The sequence below is a fragment of the Hyperolius riggenbachi genome, chromosome 1 (assembly GCF_040937935.1).
Source record: "Hyperolius riggenbachi isolate aHypRig1 chromosome 1, aHypRig1.pri, whole genome shotgun sequence".
NCBI classification, from domain to species: Eukaryota; Metazoa; Chordata; class Amphibia; order Anura; family Hyperoliidae; genus Hyperolius; species Hyperolius riggenbachi.
In genome coordinates this window covers 97,077,326-97,101,324 of record NC_090646.1, presented here as the reverse complement: position 1 = coordinate 97,101,324, position 23,999 = coordinate 97,077,326, and the positions used below count along the sequence as shown (strand labels likewise).

At 45.7% G+C, this 23,999-nt stretch overlaps 1 protein-coding gene across 1 annotated transcript in view; it reads right to left on the bottom strand.

The window, feature by feature from the left end:
* Positions 1-396: 396 nt before the first annotated feature.
* Positions 397-23,999, bottom strand: part of STX18 (syntaxin 18) — a 205,193-nt gene continuing 181,590 nt past the window's right edge. The window contains exons 9-11 of the mRNA XM_068277321.1: positions 16,106-16,175; positions 5,923-6,003; positions 397-750 (exon numbers count right to left, since the gene is read on the bottom strand). Coding sequence (XP_068133422.1) covers positions 655-750; positions 5,923-6,003; positions 16,106-16,175 — 247 coding nt within the window. The 3' untranslated portion in view covers positions 397-654. The remainder of the gene's footprint in view (positions 751-5,922; positions 6,004-16,105; positions 16,176-23,999) is intronic.

Sequence of the window (23,999 nt, the reverse complement as noted above, 5' to 3'; positions counted from 1 at the left end):
ATGTATGTATGCATATGTATTTTACATGTTACAGTTTTCATCATAGTGCCCCTTTAACAGCTTCAAGCTCTGGTCTCCGAATCAGAATCACAAATTACTTTTTTTTTTCTTCTTTTTTTTTAATTCTTCCTTTATTTCTTTTTTCCCACCTTGTTCTTTCTGATGTATTTTCTTTACAGCGCAAAAATCCCCAACACTTCAAAAGATTGTTAGCATGCCTTATTGAAAATGAACACTATGTCACTGGGGGTGGGGTCTTCACGTGACATCACTGTAAGGGGGTCCACTTTCCTTGAAGACTTAAGAACATACGTTTTTACACCATCCGGAAGCACAGAGATCAAGCTGCATGTACGATGCACGAGGTTCAGCGTTTACTCAATTAGCCTTAGAATGTTTGACAGGTTAATGTCCCTTTAATAACTTCTTTATAAAAAGCAGACAGAGAGGCAGCAAGTCTGGCCTGGGAAACGCAAACAGCTCAATATCTTCCAGTTAATCTCTTGTTAGACAGCCCTCATGACCTCATTATTAGAAGTGACATTTATTAACATATCCAGGCTAATGTGGAGGAAGGACGTCGGAGCAGTGGCATTTTCTTAATGATTTAACGCTGTGCAAATGAAGTTGTGGTTATAAGGCTCTGATGAATTATTAACTGTCATACCAGTCCAGGAAGAGTAAAGAGAAGGAGCACATGACTAGGAAGAACAGGATCCATACTCTGAAGCCTGCGTTATTCTTTATGGCCTGCAAGGGAAAAACAAGACAATAAGCAGGACTGTCATCTGTCATATGGACTTCGGTGCTACTGTAGCCCGATCCCTACCATCAGTGTCCGACTATAGCGAGATTCCTATCATCAGTGTCCGACTATAGCGAGATTCCTATCATCAGTTTCCGACTATAGCGAGATTCCTATCATCAGCGTCAGACTATAGCAAAATTTCTTCCATCAGTGTCCTACTATAGCAGGATCCCTACCATCAGTGTCCTACTATAGCGAGATTCCTACCATCAGTGTCCTACTATAGCGAGATTCCTACCATCAGTGTCCGACTATAGCGAGATTCCTACCATCAGTGTCCGACTATAGCGAGATTCCTACCATCAGTGTCCGACTATAGCGAGATTCCTACCATCAGTGTCCGACTATAGCGAGATTCCTACCATCAGTGTCCGACTATAGCGAGATTCCTACCATCAGTGTCCGACTATAGCGAGATTCCTACCATCAGTGTCCTACTATAGCGAGATTCCTACCATCAGTGTCCGACTATAGCGAGATTCCTATCATCAGTGTCCAACTATAGCGAGATTCCTACCATCAGTGTCCAACTATAGCGAGATTCCTACCATCAGTGTCCGACTATAGCGAGATTCCTACCATCAGTGTCCAACTATAGCGAGATTCCTACCATCAGTGTCCAACTATAGCGAGATTCCTACCATCAGTGTCCGACTATAGCATGATTCTTACCATCTGTGTCCGACTATAGCGAGATTCCTACAATCAGTGTCCTACTATAGCGAGATTCCTACCCTCAGTGTCCTACTATAGTGTGATTCCTACCCATCAGTGTCCTCCTATAGCGTGATTCCTACCATCAGTGTCCTCCTATAGCGTGATTCCTACCATCAGTGTCCTCCTATAGCGTGATTCCTACCTTCAGTGTCCTACTATCAATGTCCGACTATAGCGAGATTCCTACAATCAGTGTCCTACTATAGCGAGATTCCTACCCTCAGTGTCCGACTATAGCGAGATTCCTACCATCAGTGTCCTCCTATAGCGTGATTCCTACCTTCAGTGTCCGACTATCAATGTCCGACTATAGCGAGATTCCTACAATCAGTGTCCTACTATAGCAAGATTCCTACCCTCAGTGTCCGACTATAGCGAGATTCCTACCATCAGTGTCCTCCTATAGCGAGATTCCTACCATCGGTGTCAGACTATAGCGAAATTTCTTCCATCAGTGTCCTACTATAGCATGATTCCTACCATCAGTGTCCTACTATAGCGAGATTCCTACCATCAGTGTCCGACTATAGCGAGATCCCTCCCATTGGTGTCAGACTATAGCATGATTCTTACCATCTGTGTCCTACTATAGCGTGATTCCTACCATCAGTGTCTGACTATAGCGTGATTCCTACCATCAGTGTCCTACTATACCGAGATTCCTACCTTCAGTGTCCTACTATAGTGTGATTCCAACCATCAGTGTTCTACTATAGCCCGATTCTTACTATCAGTGTTCTACAACAGCGCAAGTCCTACCATCAGTGTTCATTCTATAGTAGCGCTAAGAAGTATAGCAAGAATTTTCCTCAACCAGGAGACCATGTTGACTGAGATATCATATGAACGTTTCTTCAGCATGGTACTACCGTACATGAGCAGGAGGGATATGCTCGGCATGGTACTACCGTATATGAATAGGAAGGATATGCTCAGCATGGTACTACCGTATATGAACAGGAAGGATATGCTCAGCATGGTACTACCGTATATGAACAGGAAGGATATGCTCAGCATGGTACTACCATATATGAGCAGGAAGGATATGCTCAGCATGGTACGACCATATATGAGCAGGAAGGTGACGCTTATACTTCCCTATATGAGCAGGATGGTTATGCTCAGCGTGGTACTTCCCTATATGAACAGGAAGGATATGCTCAGCGTGGTACGTCCCTATATGAGCAGGAAGAATGTGCTCAGCGTGGTACTACCGTATATGAACAGGAAGGATATGCTCAGCGTGGTACTACCGTATTTGAACAGGAAGGATATGCTCAGCGTGGTACTACTGTATATGAACAGGAAGGATATGCTCAGCATGGTACTTCCCTATATGAGCAGGAAGGATATGCTCAGCATGGTACTTCCCTATATGAGCAGGAAGGTTATGCTTAGCATGGTACTTCCCTATATGAGCAGGAAGGTTATGCTCCGCGTGGTACTTCCCTATATGAGCAGGAAGGTTATGCTCAGCGTGGTACGTCCCTATATGAGAAGGAAGGATATGCTCAGCATGGCACTACCATATATGAGCAGGAAGGATATGCTCAGCATGTTACTACCATATATGAGCAGGAAGGATATGCTCAGCATGGTACGACCATATATGAGCAGGAAGGTTACGCTTATACTTCCCTATATGAGCAGGAAGGATATGCTCAGCATGGTGCTTCCCTATATGAACAAGAAGGATATGCTCAGCGTGGTACGTCCCTATATGAGCAGGAAGAATGTGCTCAGCGTGGTACTTCCCTATATGAGCAGGAAGGATATGCTCAGCGTGGTACTTCCCTATATGAGCAGGAAGGATATGCTCAGCATGGTACTTCCCTATATGAGCAGGAAGGATATGCTCAGCGTGGTACTTCCCTATATGAGCAGGATGGTTATGCTCAGCATGGTACTTCCCTATATGAGCAGGAAGGTTATGCTTAGCATGGTACTTCCCTATATGAGCAGGATGGTTATGCTCAGCATGGTACTTCCCTATATGAGCAGAAAGGTTATGCTCAGCATGGTACTTCCCTATATGAGCAGGAAGGTTATGCTCTGCATGGTACTTCCCTATATGAGCAGGATGGTTACGCTCCGCGTGGTACTTCCCTATACAAGGAACACTAGCTCAGCATTGTACGGAGGTATATGTTTAGCATGGTACATGTACCAGCAGGAAGCATAAGCTGCTGACGGTGTGTGGGATGCTCTGACTCTTCCAGGCAGTGAGCCGGTGAAGCAGCAGACCTCAGACAATGATAGAGTGGCTTCATCACACGTGGGACCACAAGCCTATTGCTGTATATCTAGACTTCTGATAGACGGAGACAGCTGTCAGCTCTGCAGCTCATTCATCCATCATAATCCATCCTCCACACGCCGCTTTTAAATAAATAAAGGAGAATCTTTTTTTTGGAAAAAGTTCTTTAAATTTCATGTGCAATCTTCAGTGCTATTTCTAGAAAGTAAACGATGAAACAAGAAATAGAGAGCGTCTAACACAATGCGACGTCTGCGGAGGAGTGCGATAGGTCAGCGATGCATTCCATTATGCTGAAAAGGTTTGGCATGGCCCAGAGGAGAACTGGGAATCTATCACTAATAACTAAACTGCTATTACATTCAGACCTGCAGACGTGTGAGACCTGCGAGATGGTAGCAGGAGGGAAAGGAAGCGGGGGCTCCCGAGGAAGATGTCAGTGCAGATCAGAGACAGCGATACTAGCTGGGAGTTACCGTACGTGATAGGTCTCTGTATTCAGTGGTATTTCTGGTCACTAGTCACTGCAGTGTACATGCTTCAGCTACTGAACTACAATCTCATTATCAGACGTGTCAGTGTGACCTCTGTGTAGCGGCTGTCAGCGATGAGTGGGGCTCTGGTTTTAGTAGGCTGAATATTTATTTGCATGGCTACAGAGTGTGTATGCTGAATCCCATCAGCACAGATGCAATGTACCGGATGAATAGATTCTAGAAGCAAGCTTTCCATATCTTTCCTAGGTGCGGTACAAGTCAGTGGTAGACCATGGCTCCCACTGCCCCTTTTTCGAAGGGACAGTCCCTCTTTGGGAACCCAATCCCTCTGTCTTCCTCATTTGTCTCTTTTAGGAATGATGTACAGATCTATGTGAATATACTGTATGTATTTCTACTGAAAATGTGTTTAAGCACCCCGGCGTTTCATTTCCTGCAATTGTTGTACCAAAAGTGGTACAATTTTTTTTTTAAAGCATTTCTTTATGTTGTAAGCATTTTTTGCGGACAGTTTGTAAGTTGTGGTCTTGCAAGCTGTCCGCAAGCATGTGTTCAATATCAAAGAAAAGCACTTTTGTCATGTCACCTGAAACAAGCATGCAGGTAATCCAGTCCCAGAAACAACGGATCTGCATGCTTGTTCAGGTGTATGGCTCAAAGTATCAGAGGCAAAGGATCAGCAGGACAGGCAGGCAATATGCACAAAGCAGGTAACTTCGTGGCACGGCGCTTAGCACTGAAGCTGGACATAGCAATGCTATGATAGCAATGCTATGATGCGCACAAAGCGCAAAAGTAATTTGGGAATCCAGCGATCGCCAGACCTTGAATTACACTTCTATTTAAAGGAACACAGAAGTAATAAGAATATGGAGGCTGTCATATTAATTTCCTTTTAAACAATACCAGTTGCCTGGCAGCTCTGTTGATCTATGTGGCTGCGGTAGTGTCTCAATAACACTAGAAGCAAGCATGCAGCTAATCTTGTCAGATCTGACAACGTCAGAAACACCTGATATGCTGCATGCTTGTTCAGGGTCTATGGCTAAAAGTATTAGAGAGAGGATCAGCAGGATAGCCAGGCAACTGGTATTGCTAAAAAGGAATTAAATATGGCAGCCTTCACATCCCTCACTTCAGTTGTCCTTTAATGTCGCCAGGGAGTTTAGCAGCAGCAGGGAGAGCCATCATTCTGCTCCCCATGCGCCTAACCCACTGGTCAGCTGTGCTATATGTACACAATTTGCTTTGTTCAAAAATAAATGCCAGGATGTCTGATTAGTTACTGAAGGTATGCACTGTGCCTGTGTCAGGTTTTTTTTTAATATATATAAGAGGCTTGGAAAGTAATGTAATTTTATGTTGTAGATAAGAGCCTAGCTTACTTGAAGCACAAACATGCACTGAGCTCCGCGACATTCTCCTGTACTGCACAATGCACTTCCAAGAAACCGCCATACGTCAAGCTAACTGGGTGTGCATAGAGGGGTTCAGGCTTTTATTATGTGGAGCACTTTCTATAGTGGCTGCTGTACGACAACACAGGAACACGGATAACACAAAAACACCCATAATCCACCACCACCTGGTCTTACTGACATACACACAATTACAGCTGATGGAGCTGCAGACAAGAACATTACCTCTCGTATATCTTCATTTCCTTCTTTGATATTTTCCGTGGCGCCCACAACGAGCTGATGGATATTGTCAATCTCCGTTTCCTGGTAGAAGGAGAAAAGCAGCAAGCATGAAACTTTCACATAACCAAGAGAATTACTCTCCAATGATTCTGCATGCCATAAACTCAACCAAAAAAAACAGGTGTTTAAAGGGACTCCGAACAGCGCAGAAACTATGGCAAGATGCATACCCATTTTGAAGCTCTCTTTCTCCTCTTTCCAACGATATATAAACCGCCCTAACTATCGAAAGATGCATACCCATTTTCAAGCTCTCTTTCTCCTCTTTCCAACGACACACAAACTGCCGCCCTACGCCTTTTAGTTTTCGCTATTTTCGTGATCGAAATCACAGCAAACGAGATTTCGACCGCGAAAAGGCGTAGGGCGGCAGTTTATGTGTCGTTGGAAAGAGGAGAAAGAGAGCTTCAAAATGGGTATGCATCTTTCCATAGTTACTTGAATTACACAGGACGACTTTTCTCCAAAGTCAGCAGCTCCATTCAGCTGCCGACTTTGGGGAAAAGTCGTCCTGTGTAATACAAGCAACTATGGAAAGCTGCATAGCATTTTGAAGCTCTCTTTCTCCTCTTTCCAACGATGTATAAACCGCCGGCCCTACGCCTTTTAGTTTTCGATATTTTCGCGATCAAATTAACGGCGGACGCAATTTCGATCGCGAAAATAGCGAAAACTAAAAGGCTTAGGGCAGCAGTTTATATATCGTTGGAAAGAGGAGAAAGAGAGCTTCAAAATGGTATGCATGTTTCCATAGTTTCTGCACTGCTCAGAGTCCCTTTAAAGCAGAACTCCGGCTTTTTAAACTCAGAACAACCACCGCTGAATACGGAGACTGGTGGAAAATATATATCTTCAGTCATTTTAGGCCTAATACTGCATTAAACTAGGGCTGCAGCAGGTGTAGAGTGGGCACACGTTTCTGTGTTATATTTGTGCTCAGGGGTGTAACAAAAAACCATTGAGGCTCTCCTGTGAAAAATGCCCCCCTTCCCCCAACACCCCCCTCCCTCCTGAGTAAGGCCCGGTTCACTTTGGCACAAAAAACAGAGGTGAACGGATCCTATGTTTATCAATAGGATCTGTTTACATTGCTCCGTTAGAACAGATCTTGTTCAGCACGTTCTGCCAAATGGACCGCCAGTTTGGATCGGACATGATTTTTCCAGACCGATGGAAAACTGATGCCAGTGTGAACTGGGCCTAAGTAGTGCAGTCTGTATCTGTTCCCTCCCTCGAGAGAAGGAAAGAAACATGATAGAAACCAATTCTTCGGTTAGGGATGAGCACATGCTGCAGCTACTTTTCCATCAGTATAAGCACACAGCTTTAGGTTTGGTCTACACTACACCAAACGCGCAATGGTGGGTTCACTATGTATCCTAAGCGGATAAGTTGCACCCTGTCAGTGTCCGGCAAGATGTTAACACTCACCACTGGTGTGTGCTGCCACTCTGGTCCTCCACCACTGTTGTGCTTAGGGGGACAGGTGTTGATACATAGATGAGTCTCGGCAGTCGCTCCCACTGTATGCTTCTTCTGACAGGACACCGACATATACTAACTCTTGTCCCCCCGAGCCCAGCGGCGGTGCCAGCAGTTGTGGACCCGAATGGCGGCAAAAGACAGATAGGTGAGTAGAGTGAACGGAAGGGAAAAACAGCCTAATGTGAATGCGCAGGGTCCGTTCTCATACGCTTGCATGGATTGCGTGAGCACCAGCATCTGCAGTGTCCGGAAATATCATGCTGGTCGGGAACATGCACTCCCCTCCATTTTAAGTGGCAAGTGTAAATGGACATGTGTGCTTCCGCCCCCTGAATCAGAGTGCATTTAGGCCTAGTGTGAACCAGCCGTTACTGTATATACCAGGACTGGCATGCTAGTTTTATAAAGTGAGGTTAAAGTCCGTCTAAAGGCAAATGCTAGACGGTCTGCATTGGTTTTCCCTAGTGAGGACATTGAACAGGGTCAGATTACAATTCTGGGAACGAAGATTCAATACTGGAAGACTGAGAATCATCATTAGAGAAACCAGAGAAATGTAGACTTGGAGAAATCCAATCACATCAAGCATTGGTGGTAGGATCTAAGCAGAAGAAATGCATGGACTTCCCTGGGTTACCTGAAAATCAGCAATGTCCTGGTTGAGCACATGCTGTCACATGCATCACAGCCTCTTGAATGGGAAGCAGACACAAATGGGCATCATGTGCTAGGTCTGCCAAGTTTTGGCAGGATTTTGGTGTGTGGTGTAGGCCCTGAAGTGAAAGGCACACTGGAGTGCATAAGAACCTCCTTGCAGCCGTGCACTCCTGTAGCTCTAGAGTGAGTTTCCTAAAATGTGTTCACTGTGCACGCCTCCTAGGTACTACAATCTCCAAGGACCTTACTTGGAAAGCCAACACAACTTCCACCCAGAGGAAAGCACAGCAGAGGCTATTTTTCCTACGCCAACTAAAACAGTTTGGTATGCCCCGGAAAAACTTCTGACGAGCTTCTACTCTGCCACAATTGAATCTGTCCTCTGCTCATCCATCTTGGTGTGGTACGCTGGCTTCTCCACCAGCGACCGACACAAACTACAGAGGGTCATAAGATCAGTGGGGAGAATCATCGGGAAACCACTTCCCTCACTGGATAAACTCTACAACTCCAGACTGTGTTCCAGAGCTCTGAGGATTATCAATGATCTGCCCCACCCAGGTTTCTGCTTCTTCAGTCGGCTTCCCTTGGGCTGGAGATTCCGGTACATCTACACCAGGACCTCAAGACACCGTAACAGCTTCTTTCCCTCGGCTGTCAACTCTCTGAACGCTCTTCCTCCGCCCTCTACAAGTAGCATTAGGTAGCACATTATTGCACTGTTGCACTCTGTACATTATTTGCGTTCGAACTCTGTGTCAATGTATATGGTTGAACTGCTGTATTTTGTATACGTATTGTATATGTACTGTATTTTGTATTCATATTGTTTTTTCTGTCCTTCCACACTAGCCCTGTACATGCTAAACCCAATTCCGGTCACAACCCAGTCGTGCTTGGCGAAATAAAGATTCTGATTCTAAAAGCGGAGTACACACCTTGAGAACTGGTGGTAGGTGCTTAAGGGATCCTCACTGCTGCTCATTAGGCTGCAAGCTGTGAGGGCTCATTCTCTGTGGTGCAAGCTTTGAATTAAAGATGCATTTATGTTATTTACGGAATAGACTGTACTATGGATTGTATTGATGTGAATACTGTGTTTTTTAATGAACTATAGACACTGTGATACATTGCCTGTGTCATCTTATATTGGCAGCTCCCAATATAAGTCATATTTTTCCTTTTTAGAGAGCCTGTACACTGTATTAGCAAGAGCTATGGCTCCTGTGAGCTGAAATATGTACCGGTACCTTTATTTTTCATTGAACAGAGTGTGGATTCATTGACAATTCATGCGTTTATATTGTGGAATTGGCTTTATGTTTAAGCATAATATGTATGATGTTTTTCTGTTACTATTTTTTGCCTTTGGATATAGATGTGTGCGCTTTTTTTGTATGTTACAGCCAGAACAAAAAAGTCTGGTAACTTTGGGCTCTGGCCATCCAAAATGCGAACTGACCAGGCTACTGTGGCCAATGTGCGAAACAAGTGTGTGCACAAGTACAAACTCTCATGAATAATCGCAAATACATTCTGTTTTAAAGAGGACCTGAACTCAGAACTTCCCCTCTGCTCTAAAAGATACACAACAGCATAATAACCTTTAAAGAAAAACATTTCTTTATTACAGCTGATACAAATCCTGCAATAAACCTGCACTGTTTCTACTTTCTGCTTTCATGGAAGTATTAACATCCTGTGCTTTCAAATGAGCTTATCTGCCTAATCTGCGGTGGCAGTCAGGTGACACGGGAGAGATCAAATTACAAACTTGTGATTAGACACAAATGATGGGGAATTAAAAAGGTTAAACTCTCTAAATAGACAGAGGGTGCGCATTTCTCTATGTATTCCTTCTGTCCTGTGCAAGAGTTCAGGCCCACTTTAAGAAGGCAAATTTCTGTTTTGTATAGCGTTTTAGTTCGTAGGTTTTTTGGTTCTTTTTAGCCCCTTACACATTCATGAGTTCTCATTCGCTATGAGCTCACTGGGCAATCTGTAAATCTGAATACTCCCCACCAGACGGGGCCAGCGACGTCCCCGTGACGAGCGTTCAGGGAAGTCAAGTGATCGCAGTACTTTGCTCGCAGTAGTCTAGGATCTTAAAGATCCTCTGTGCCGGTTATCGGCGTGCGTTGCTAGACGCCGCTCGCGTTCACCTGTAACCAGATGGAGAGACTGTGGAAACGACCGCTCATCACTCAAAAAATGTATTTAAAAAAACGCTGGTCGGCGGAAAAATTGAGGGAAAATCGTGTGGCGAGTACGGCCTTTACTCATGAAGGAAGTCAGTATTACCTGGCTACTCCCTATTGTCTGCAGGGTGGAAATCTACAGGACAGCTTGTCCAGTGCTCTCTCCCACCCTGCTGTGTGTGGAGTCTCTGACTTTTATTGCAGCCTGCGTTGCCAGCTTCTCATATTGGGCGCAGCAGCCCAACTACTAGGGGATTTGGTCAGCTGAAGTGGCCAGACTTCAGGTTCTGGTCATAACATGCATATAATAGCGCAATCAAATAAAAATGTCTACAAATCGCTATTGCTATAACCACTGATGAAGGGAGTCTCAAACTCCATCTCTTGAAAGATGAGGAAACTGCGGCTGTGCACTGAGGCAGACATAACAGCTTCACCACCACTCCTCCCGCTGTATGATGTGCCTGCAGAGGCAGACAGCAGAGATTAGTATTAGTCACTGCTGCTCTGCCTCTTCACTCCCTCCTTTCAGTAAATGGCTATGAATGATGCATGTGAATGTTCTGCTCAGATAAGATCAATCGCAAAACCTAATAGAAACTAACTGACAGGATGGATACGGTGTGATCTGTACATCCAACACTCAACCTGCACAACACCGGCTTGGCTGTGTGCTGCTATTGCCATAAGCTTATCAGCATGGGATGGGGGGGGGGGTACGCTCTCACTCTCACGTGAATGGGAACCGTGTTTTAAAAAAAAATGAAAGAAATATTTACCTAAGGAGAGGGAAGGCTCTGGGTCATATAGAGTCTTCCGTCTCCTCTCTCGGTATCCTCTATCCTGTGCTGGCTGCTACCCCCCGTTTCAATCCCTCACCAAAAGGGTATCTGGAAGTCTTCGGGAGCCGTGTCCTCCCAAAGACGTGCGGCTCCATACTGCACAGGCGTGAGCGTGTGCAAGAGAGCGTGCTTGCACAGGCGCAGTACAGGGCCGCCCTTCTTCAGGAGCACTCGGGCTCCCTGAAGACTTCTGAAGCCTCCTTCGGGCCGGGTAAAGCAGTATTTGACTAAATTAGTAAAATACTGCTACCAGGCGAGCCAGCACTGGATCGAGGGGACCAGGAGAGGAGCCGGAAGGCTCTATAGGACCTTCCCTCTTCTTGGATAAGCATCGGTCTCATTTTTTTAAATGCGGTTCCCATTCACTTTAAAGTGAATGTTTACCGTTCAAAAAAAAAAAAAAAAAAAAAAAGTCAGATACTCACCTAAGGAGAGGGAAGGCTCGGTCCTAATGAGTCTTCCCTCTCCTCTCCTGATGCCCGGTCCCGCGCAGGATCCCCTGTGGCAGTATTCTACCAGTTCGGTCAAATACTGCCACTTCCGCAGCCGAAGGGATGTTTCGGAAGCCTTCGGGAGCACTCGGGCTCCCGGTGACGCTCCATAGTACGCATGCGCGAGCGCCCTTTATGACGCACTCGCACATACGTAGTATGGAGCGGCCCGTCTTCGGAAGCCCGAGTGCTCCCGAAGACCTCAGAAGTCCCTGCGACGGCGGATGCAAACGGGGGAGTCAGCGCAGCACCGAGGGCACCGGGAGAGGAGAGGGAAGGCTCATTAGGACCGAGCCTTCCCTCTCCTTAGGTGAGTATCTGACTTTTTTATTTTTATAGCGGTACCCATTGGCTTTAAAGGCCTTTGGTTGAACTGGACATAGTGTGTTTATTATATGGCAAAAATACCTTCAAGCTGCACACACTGGAATCTGAATATTTTTAGATTGGAGTCAGCCATGCTCGTACCACCATTATTACTGCTTAAAGGACACCTGAAGTGAGTGGTATATGGTCACTGCCATATTTATTATCTTTTAGTTTGGTTAGTAGGTGGGGGGATGGTCAGTGTTAGGGTCCTTTTACATTTAATCAGTTGCTCTCAGTTATAACTGAAAGAAAATGGATTTTTAAAGTGATGCCCATGTTTTCCTGGTGCACAGTTCCCACTATACACGTTTAAATGAAATCTTTTTTTATAATGCACTGCTATGGAAAAAACACGTGCCAACACGTACCAACGCATACTAATGCAAACTAACGCATACTAACACATTGGGCTTGATTCACAAAGCGGTGCTAACCTAGTTAGCACGCCTAAAGACTTTTGGGCATGATAACCATTGCACTAAGTAGGTTAGCACCGCTTTGAGGGAAAAACTCGCGCGTAAAGTCCGATGCGCGCAAAACGTCGCATAGGATTTAATGTAGTTGCGTGCGTAAACTTTGCGCGCGTAAAAGTTTACGCGCAAAACTTTGCGCGCGAGTTTATTTTATCACGCCTAAACTGAGTTTAGGCGTGATAATGGGCTTTTCACCAGCGTGCTAACAGTTAGCATGGCTTTGTGAATCAAGCCCATTAAGTGTAAAATGATTCTCGGGCATTAAGGGGGAGGGCATGTAGTGTTTGGAGTAGCTGGCAGTGGTTAGTATTAGGAGTAGGTGGGAGGCGGGGGTTGATTAGTGTTAAGAGTAGGTGGGGAGGGGTCATGCAAGAGTTCTGGTACAGAGAAGTATAAAAGAATATTGGTAAAATTATTCAGTATAGGTTAGCCAGCCATAGTGCCTCCAGTACAGGTTAGCCAGCCATAGGTGCCTTCAGTATAGGTTAGCCAGCCATAGTGCCTCCAGTACAGGTTAGCCAGCCATAGGTGCCTTCAGTATAGGTTAGTCAGCCATAGGTACCCCCAGTATAGGTTAACCAGCCATAGATGCCTCCAGTATAGGTTAGCCAGGTATAGGTGCGCAGAGTATAGCTTATGCAGCAATAGGGTCCCCAGTATAGGTTAGGCAGCCATAAGTGGTATCCCTCCTCCTCCCCCCACCCTGCAAGCTGTATAGAGCTGGAGGTGGGAGCAGCGGCAGCACATGGGACTCAGCCGCAGGGAGAGGGAACTGACTCCTCCCTCTTCTCGGTTCCCACTACGTGCTCCCCCCTCCATTGAAGACGTGTGGCAGCGGGGTGTTGCTTTAACTCACCTTCTGGACTCCAGGTGATGTTCATGTATTGCCGGGCTCTCTGTGTACCTCTCACAGGAAGTAGTATCCCTCTCCCCCTGCGGAAGTAGAATCCCATGTGCTGCTGCTCCCCACTCCTTTACTGTGCCACGGGTGGTCACCCGCCCACCCCTAGAAATGGAGCTGTATCCCACTTATACTCAGATTCTTCCCTGCAGGAAGTGACATCACTTGTTACAAGACCAGCAGGAGACATCATAATAGTGTTTTGGATAGCACATTTGGGAGGCATGTTGTCCAACACAGGTTTCCTGCAGGCTATGCCTCTGTGCATCTAGGCCTGCAGTGCACCAAGAATGTGGATGTCACTATATATTGCCATGTCCAGTTTTATGCACAGAGCCATTGCTTGGGTCACGGCCCCATACATATTTTGCTATAGGGCCTCATGATTAGTAACACCTCAGCATGGAAGGCATCTGCAGTAAATGACAAAATGCAAAACCTTCTCCTGGCATTGTCTATGTAATAGAAAAGGATGTTGCTGTGGTGAAAGTGGAGCTGATTTCTGTGTGTATGCTGGAGGAGAGAGGTAACATGAGCAGGCAGACTTCAACAGCGATGCTGCAGCATTGTGATCCGCAGCTCTGAACATTACTTCACACACGCAGTTTGTATATGGCTCACTTACAGCCAATATGGGATTAATTTAGCAGTGCTACATATAGCAACGTCTTTCACCATTAAAAAGCACATAACTAGGTACCTCCAGCGGAGAGAAGGAAACGGTTTGATGCAGCAATTAGCAGAGTAGTTACGTGCCAGATGTCCATATCTGAGACTTCAGAGGGAAGAACTCTCCAGCTACCAGACTGCATGAGACACCATAATGAATGACGCTTGCCGCATTTGTGACAGTGCGGCCCAGAATGTAGTGCTGGATGTGAATGCTTAATGTGTACTTATGATATGTAATGGTTCATTAAACAGACTCAGTTCAGGTGTGCTGTGATGTCCAGTGAATGGAGGAAAAAGCATCACTGTTTGCATTGACTCTGTAGCCCTCAACCTTGCCATCCTCTAATCCGAGCAATTCAGAGCATAATTTGCCTTCTTAAAGCAGGAGGTACTTGCGATAATTTAGATTTAAGTGAGCAACTGTGGTTTCCCATGATGCATCACACCTGAGCATGCAAATGATCTCTTTATGCCCCTGAAGCTAGGCTTAAGGTGGCCACTAACTGTCCAATTTCTAGCAAAAAACCGTTCGAGCGATCAGAAATTCTGATCGGATTGGTTGATAAATAATCTCAGTTGGTGGACACAATCAATTATGAACGAGTGAAAAAAAAAATGTCGTCCGAATGAATTTTCGTCGAACCAAAATTTGGATTTTCCTGTTGGTTGTGATAGATCGAAGCACAGATTGGTTTGTTGATGGTGTAGTGAACAATGTATTACAATATTTCACTTCCGATCAGAATTTCTGATCACTCGAATGATTGTTCGCTAGAAATTGGATCGTTAGTGGCCACCTTTACACCTAGAACCTCTGGTGTATAGCGGGTCTGTAGCTAATACATTTTACAGAGCTACACCAATCCAGCCTGTTTCAGACTTTCTGCTCCTCATGAGTGCAGAAGGACGTTGGAGCGGCACAAGCGTGAAGTCACATGGCGGGATGGGGAGCGGTGTCTTCAAAGGAGTTGGCTACCCGTCGGGCTAGTTAAACCTTCGGGCGGATTGGTTGGGGGCTGCCATACAGACACTTGATTATCAGTTCCATCGGTCGTTATTGACCACCTCAGCCAACTTCAGTCAAGAGTGTTTATGAGGTTAGGGTCAGTAGCTAGTTAGGAGTCCTTGGGAAAGACACCCTAACACTGCAGGGTGGCCTAGTAAGAGTGCCCCTAGTGGCTGCGGCTCTCGAGCGCTTTGAGTCAGACAGGATAAAAGTGCTATTCAAATGTTAGGGTACTTATGCAACATGATTTTCTATTCACAACTTCAATTTTTTTATGCCATTTGTGTCTTCACACCCAAATGTATTTTATTGCTATTGCAGAGGAGTGTGTTTTGTGAGCCAATCCCGATCACAAGCGTGTCGCAAAACAAAAACAAAAAAACGACTGTAATAGAAACCAAACCGTGGCGACTGTTTCCATTAGTGTGATCTGCTTGTGGCATGATTTTTCCCCCAAGCACAGTCATCACTCTGCTGCATTTTGACTGATTCAGCTCTTATACTTGGTATAGAAGTGCAGGAAAATTGCATATCAAATCGCACCACTATGCTGACCAGAAGCTTCAGCTTGTAGAAACAGGCTGAGGTGTTCCCAACCTATCACTGATCAGTGCAGCACACATGATCTGCATGAACCAGTGATATTGTATCAGGTAGCTGATGTTTATGGTTGTCATGGTGAACCATTTATAGGATGGAGTAGCATTACATATGGCAAACCTCTGCTGAATTAAACAATTTGAGACTGTGTGTAGTTAAAACTACGTGCACTTGTGACTGCGTAAGCATGAGGCGGCGTAGTTTTTATACCGTTACTCCCAAACATGGGACATAGTAGCGAATCCCCACCGGCTCAGAACTCAGCTGACTAAAGACAGCTGTGCTCTGTAACTCGGGCAGGAGTGTTTTCATTGGCTCCTGACCACCTGATCAGAAAGCTGTCAAGTTCTGCCAAATGGAGAGACAGTAGCCCAATGAAAATAGCTACACAACAGTTATCACAGACCATCCACAACACTGACGACTTACCTGCTGCAGCACCTTCTCAGTGAATATCTCTTGCAGCCGGGATATTTCAACCACCTTCCCTTCTATTTGCCTGCAGAGAAAAGATAAACAGTCAATTTTCAGGTTAGAAAAAAAATAGGATCCAAACACTTTGCACACATTACCAGACTACCAATACTGCCAAACTCAGGCACCAAGGGATTACAAATACCCGAGATAATCCTCAATTCAGCTTCTACACACCTGGAGAGTGACTGGTACAATCTATATACCGATAAGCAGATTTGCCCCATTCTTTCTGGCACTCCAGCCCCAATGGTTCAACATTCTAATGCCAGAATTCTCAGTCTGATGAGACTCCAAAACTATGTACACATTTTGGATCTTAGTTGCCTGAAATGGTCGTATTTAATTGTTTAGTGGTGAGATCAGAAGAGCCTTAAAGAGGAACTATAGTGAAAATAATAATGAATAAAATTGCTTTTTTGTCAATATTCTTTTATAGATTTAGTCAATGTTTGCCCATTGTAAAATATTTCCTCTCCCTGATTTACATTCTGAAATGTATCACATCATGACTTTATTATTTGAGTGTATAGTAGGCATATCTAGACTTTAATGAAGAGAGGCGGCAGTACACAACGCAGCTGTAGCGGTTATGGAGAAGAGATAGATCCGTATGTACTTGTTTTGTGGGACATGACTATACTTTGCAAGAGAAAAATGTGCCAGTGCTTGTTCCTGGAATGGATGTGTATAGGGAGTCCAATCAGACTAGTCTTCACAACAGTTTAAATTAAAGGGGCACTATGGCGAAACATTTTAAAATTTTAAACATGTGCAAACAGACAAATAAGTACTTTTTTCCCCAGAGTAAAATGAGCCATAAATTACTTTTCTCCTATGTTGCTGTCACTTACAGTAGATAGTAGAGATCTGACAGAACCGACAGGTTTTGGACTAGTTCATCTCTTCATAGGGGATTCTCAGCAAGGCTTTTATCCTACCTAATAATAGGCAAGTGTCCCTGCGTCTGCCCGTGTATCAAGTGCTTTTTAGCACTGCGCATGTGCAGGAACAAGAAGCAGAGACACTTCCGAGAGCCAGAGGAGGACGGGGCCAGAAGGGGCGGTTGTGTAGGTGCGCGCAGCGGGCAGCGTGCACGGCTTATTACTGAGAGACCTAGCCCGTTTAAAAATGGGCTAAGGTCACTAGTTCTTTGTAAAGATATTCCCTAAAAAGGATTTAAACAATGATGCTGGCCAGCTTCCCTGCTCGCTACACAGTTTTTTTGGCAGTTGGACAGAGGAACTAGGTGCTTTTCAGTTAATTCACTAAGTGCTTTTGAAAATAAATACATTCCTGTGAATCCTCCATGAAGAGATGGACTAGTCCAAAACCTGTCGCTTCTGTCAGATTTCTACTACCTACTGTAAGTGACAGCAAGATAGGAGAAAAGTAATTTATGGTTCATTTTACTCTGGAAAAAAAAACTACTTATTTGTCTAGGTTTGCACATATTTAAAAATTTACAATTTTTCGCCATATAGCCCCTTTAACATCCTTGGCGGTAACCCCGTGTGCGACACGGGGTAAGCCGCCGGAGGGTGCCGCTCAGGCCCTGCTGGGCCGATTTACATAATTTTTTTTTGCTACACGCAGCTAGCACTTTGCCACTTTGCTAGCTGCGTGTGCATAACGATCGCCGCCGCTACCCGCCGATTCGCCGCTATCCGCCGCGCCACGCCCCCCCCCTCGGACCCCTTTCGCTGCCTGGCCAATTAGTGCCAGGCAGCGCTGAGGGGTGGATCGGAACACCCGCTGACGTCACGACATCGATGACGCCGGTGACATCATCGTGATCGTCGCCATGGCGACAGGGAAGCTCATACAGGGAATCCCGTTCAGAATGGGATTCCCTGCAGGGTAAAAGCGTCGGCGGTGATCGGAGGGTTGGAAGGGATAGCGAAGGGAGGGGGGGAAGCATGTAGCTAGCGCTAGGCTAGCTACAGGCTTTAAAAACAAAAAAATAAATAAATTTTAAAAAAAAGTGCTGCGCTGCCCCCTGGCGGATTTATTGTACCGCCAGGGAGGTTAAGAGAGGCAAACATTAGTTCTCCGTTATGCTCGGTCAACTTATTTTCAAATGTGTCCATTGTGGTAGTGGTGGTGGGGTTGGCATTGGGATTGAAAAGGGATAGAAAAGAAAGCACGAATTACATATTTAAACCTCACTGTTGCACTCAAAATAAAAGGACAGTGTGAGTGATATGGAGGCTGCCATATTCACCTCCTTTTAAACAATACCAGTTGCCTGGTAGTCATGTTGATCTATTTGGCTGCAGTAGTGTCTGAATAACACCAGAAACAAGCATGCAGCTAATCTAGTTAGACTTCAGTCCCAGCACCTGATCTGCTGCATGCTTGTTCAGGGTCTATGGCTAAAAGTATTCAAGGCAGATTATCAGCAGGACTGCCAGGCAACTGGTATTGTTTAAGTGGAAATAAATATGGCAGCCTCCATATCCCTCTCGGTTCAGGTGTACTTTAACCACCCTGGCGTTCTGATTAAATCGCCAGGGTGGCTGCGGGAGGGTTTTTTTTAAATAAAAAAAAAACTATTTCATGCAGCCAACTGAAAGTTGGCTGCATGAAAGCCCACTAGAGGGCGCTCCGGAGGCGATCTTCCGATCGTCTCCGGCGCCCAGAATAAACAAGGAAGGCCGCAATGAGCGGCCTTCCTTGTTTTGCTTATATCGTCGCCATAGCGACGAGCGGAGTGACGTCATCGACGTCAGCCGACGTCCTGACGTCAGCTGCCTCCGATCCAGCCCTTAGCGCTGGTCGGAACTTTTTGTTCCGGCTACGCTGGGCTCAGGCGGCTGGGGGGACCCTCTTTCGCCGCTGCTCGCGGCGAATCGCCGCAGAGCGGCGGCGATTAGGCAGCACACGCGGCTGGCAAAGTGCCGGCTGCGTGTGCTGCTTTTTATTTGGTGCAAATCGGCCCAGCAGGGCCTGAGCGGCAGCCGCTGGCGGTGTTGCTGAGCTCGTCCAGACCGCTCAGCTGGTTAAGCAGTCAGTGGCTCTACAGAAAGGAGGTGGCTGCGGGGAAGACTGCAGAATATGAGCAGATTCTCCGGTCCTGTCTGATGTTAGGAGGAACGCCAATAATGGCAGAATAACATTGCATGAATCAAGTAATAAGCGTTCTGCTCTCCAAGCACCAAAGACGCACCACCCACACTATTCCTATTAATAGCCCGTCAGTCACGTGCTGCTATTTTCATGTTCTGCACGGCTTTTCTTAATGGAGGCCATGAATTATCTCTTGTTTTATGAGATAGAATAGAGGTGGGAAGGCATTGGGTGAGGTGGTGTGGAGAGGACAGAGGGGATGCAGCATATGGTTCTCAGTGGTCAGTTTATGCAATATAAAAGTGATAAAGGACCCCTACAATTAAAGGTGTCAGCGTCTATCATCCCACGGCAGATCTTACCTGCACCAGAAACTGACGGATGGAATCTGACTGTTATACATGAGCAGCGTTCATACATGAGCAGCGAAGGACCGGTAACACGACCGGAGCTCATGAAGCTGTGATCACTGAAGCAGAGCCAAGAGCCGGAGGCTGGTTTCCTATTGCTGAAGGCTTTTTGCTGCTGCTTTCAGGGTTCACTGAATCCTCTTAGCAAGGGTTTCACTGGGCATTTCTTAACAAAGTGGACAGCAGGTAAAAAGGATCTTGTCTATCAGAAAACACCATCTATATACAGTACAGTACATTTCAGTAGAGTTCAGTGAACTCAGAGGAGCAGGTGGGAGGGAAGCTCCAACTATTTCTCAGCATTCTCCAAGTACTGAAAAAGGGGATTTACTCCCCATGTATACATCTCATAATGTATGCTTCATACAGTCAACTGTATGAAGAGAGATTAAAAGAGGAAACTGTACAAAGAGGGATTAAACTGACACAACCTTCAGTAAAAACGTGTTTGCTACCTTTTATTACCCATACAGTTACCGTAATGCCTTTTGTGCGCAAGTATTATTGTCGGTTTACAAATTACAGTTTATCTGCACTGAAAGCTGCCATTGTAATGTATTGCATAGCTGCTGTATTTATACTGTATATTGCAATGTATCCAGGAAGAATGCGTCTTCTCCTGCTTACATGTTTGGCTTGTATTATCTTGCTTGTTCTCTTATCAGCTACTATTGTAATCGCTTCCTCAAGCGTTGAGATTCCCACTGATGAAGAAATTGCTGTGTTTAACTGTTTGAATGCTGTTCTGCTACCGATTTTTTTATTTTTTTTTTCCATGGCAGTACCTTTTTTGCTGTAAAGAATCTTTTAGAGCAAAGAAGAAATGCTGAGTTTCATACTACTTTAATAAGGGCTTATGTACATGGTTTTCCATTTCAATCGTTATTATGCAAAACAAAAACATCCAATACACAAGTAGCATTGTTATTTTAAAAGAGGTACAAAAAGGAAAAGGCTAATATTCACTGTGAAAAAGACCTCTGTAAAAGGTGATCAGCAGTTACTTATAACATACAACAAGCGCAAAGGCATGACATGCACGTTAGAGGCCTGCCGTGGGTTCCCCAAAATGTGGGTCGGGTTCAGGTAACAGTTTTGATTTTAATCGGGCTGCGGGTCAGGTGCGGTTAGCGGGGCTGCAAATGTGGGCCAGGTGTGGATGTGAAAACTTAGACCCGCACAGGGCATCATGTTGGATACCCAAAATGCGGGTCGGGTTTGGGTACCAGTTTTAATTTTATTGGGTTGTGGGTCGGGTACGGGTAGCAGGTCGGGTGTGGTTACCAGATTCACCAGAAATCTAGTTGCGGGTCGAGTGCAGATAGTGGGGCTGCGGGTCTGAAAAATTAGACCCGCACGGGCCTCTAATGGAGGCCTTTTCAACCCTGTCCTCAAGTACCACTAGGGATGATCACCGGTATGCAAATGTTTCAGAGTTGATGCAAATTTATGCAAACACTTATGCAAATCTATGCAGCTTGAAAATGGACCAATTAATGTAAACCTGGGTTTAAATTCATTGGTCCGTTTCCAAACTGCATACATTTGCATAAAAATTTGCATAAGTTCGGAAAAAATTGCATAATTTTGGAAAAATTTGCATCTCATTGATCATCCCTACGTACCACCAACAGTGCATGTTTTGTGGAAATCCACAGAGGCAACTGCCGAGCAGCTCTGCTGAGACACTAATTACCTCACCTGTGACTATGTGTGGTTTCCTGGAAAACATGTACTGTTGGTGGTACTTGAGGACAGGGTTGAAAAGCCCCACTCTAATGAACATAACCCAAAGCGTCAAAACCGTACATAATCAGAACTAAAAGTCATATCACTCTCTACCGCTCCAGACTATCAATAACTTCGGAATCTGCTTATAACCCTGTGAGTCTTTATAGTGTAAAAAAAAAGGTCCATTTAATCATCGGCTATCAATAACAGTTCCTCAACTTCACAGAGTCTTTCCATTCTGCCAATTTATTGCTTTAAAGAGGAACTGTAACGACAAAACGGCCCCTGGGGGGTACTCACCTCGGGTGGGGGAAGCCTCCGGATCCTTATGAGGCTTCCCACGCCGTTCTCCATCCGTCAGGGGTCTCGCTGCAGCCCTCCGTGCAGCGGTGACGTAATATTTACCTTCCTGGCTCCTGCGTAGGCGCTCTGACGGCTGTCGGCGCCGAAGTAGGCGGAAATACCCAATCGCCGTCGGGTCTGCTCTACTGCGCAGGCGCAAGTTTCCGGCGCCTGCGCAGTAGAGCGGACCCGACGGAGATCGGGTATTTCCGTCTATTTCCGTGCCGAAAGTCGCCACAGCGCCCCCGCTGGAGCCAGCAAAGGTAAATATTGAACTGACAGTCGGCACAGTCGCCGGCTGTTCGGAGGGCTGCAGCGAGACCCCCGTGGGACAGAGGACGGCGTGGGAAGCCTCATTAGGATCCGGAGGCTTCCCCCACCCGAGGTGAGTACCCCCCAGGGGATCTTTTTAATGTTACAGAGTCTCTTTAACATGGGGCAAACTGCTGACTTCAGGAGAGCTTGAATACATGGCCTGGTTGGATTTATCAAGTGTGGTAGTAAAGACTGTTTATATCGGTTTGCTGGCTTGGTTGTATGGTGTAGAAGGAATGTTATAGGGCTAAAGTGCATCTCCAAGCCTGTGATCTTGAAGATGCACTGGACTACTGCAATGTTCTCTATACAGGCCTTCCAAACAAAGACCTGCACTGCCTGCAATTAGTATAGAATGCCACTGCAAAGCCGTTAACAAGCCAACCCCACCATTGCCACATAACACCAACCCTTTACTCACTCTACTGGCCAATGATGAAATTGAGAATACTGATTGGCTTAATGACATTCAAATACTTGCACAATCTGGGCCCTGGATACCCAAAGGACTTGTTGCAACTGCATCCTCCTCCCCCCCCCCCCCCCCCACACACACAATCAAAAGGATCGACTAACTTGGTCACCCCCAGAGTCCACCTCAAGACCTTTGGAGGCAGAGCCTTTTGTCATTCTGCCCCTACACTTTGGAACTCCATGCCACACCCAATCAGGACATCTCCATCCCTGGAAGCATCTCAGTCTAAACTGAAAAGCCACCTCTTTAGTCTGGAATTTATGAACACCTAACTATTTCCTATGTAACACAGTCCAGCCTTATAAGTTAATTATAACCAATCACATACCAATTGATTTTAACATCCGCAATTCCGATCAAAATAATTCGGCAGAACAATTATGCAATCGTAAATAATCGATCATGACCACCAATGACCACATTATGCTCTCCAATTTAATCGAATTGCGACTGAATCTGTGGATCTTTTTACACAAAGTTTTACGGTTAATGAGTAGCATTATACTACACTAGGCATAAGCCCGCCCAGTTACAACGGGTGCTATGGCACAGCCGCGACCCCCCTCACCACCACCTTGCCCATACCGCGAGCACAGCCGCGCTCCCTCTACACCCATCCTACTGCTCTCCAAATGTCCGCCCATGTGCCACACATGTGCAGTAGCGCAAAAGCACAAGTACAGGGACAGGAGAGGCCTCAGGGACACAGGGGGTTTATTATAGAGGATTATGATCAAAATTTGATGAGAACACCACTACTGCTATCAGCATTAAAGCTACATGATCATAGTTCACCCGCTGCTCTCCTTGTGCTCCCGCCCAGCTCGACTCATAAAAGGACGCCCTTGTCCAATCAATGCTCAAACAACTGTTCAGCCAAAACCAATTGAGAAAATACCTATTTTTTTATTTCATTCAATGCACTTATTTATGTAGTACTGACATCTTCTGCCACGCTACACAGATTATATTGTCTTGTCACTTAACTGACCCTCAGAGGGACTCGCAATCTAATACCTACCATAATCATATGTCTATGTATGTATCCTAGTCTAGGCGTCTTATGGACCTATTCCCCCTAACTTGTCTCTAAGCTACTCTGCCCAGCTACACTACATTAATCCCTCCTGGCCCCACCAGTTACATAGACTAACCCCTGCTGAGCTACACAACACTGCGCTACACAATATACAATACAACACTACACTAACACTACACAAGCAATGAGCTAACACTACACTGACATTTGCATATTGCACCTGATGCTGCAGCTGCGTTGCTTTCCCCCTCATGTAGGCAGGCATCTCTTCTCCGCTTGCTACAGCCACCGGGACACTGTGCCGCCTCAGCTCCTCCATGCTTCCTGCCACGCTCAACTTCTCCCTCTCCAGTGGACTTCAATTAGCATAAGCAGACTCCTCTTACGGCTCCTCTGTGCATCGCACGTGCACTGCAGTGGTTACCGTAACAACCATTAAATTGCGGCAGTTCAGAAGACTGAAGAATG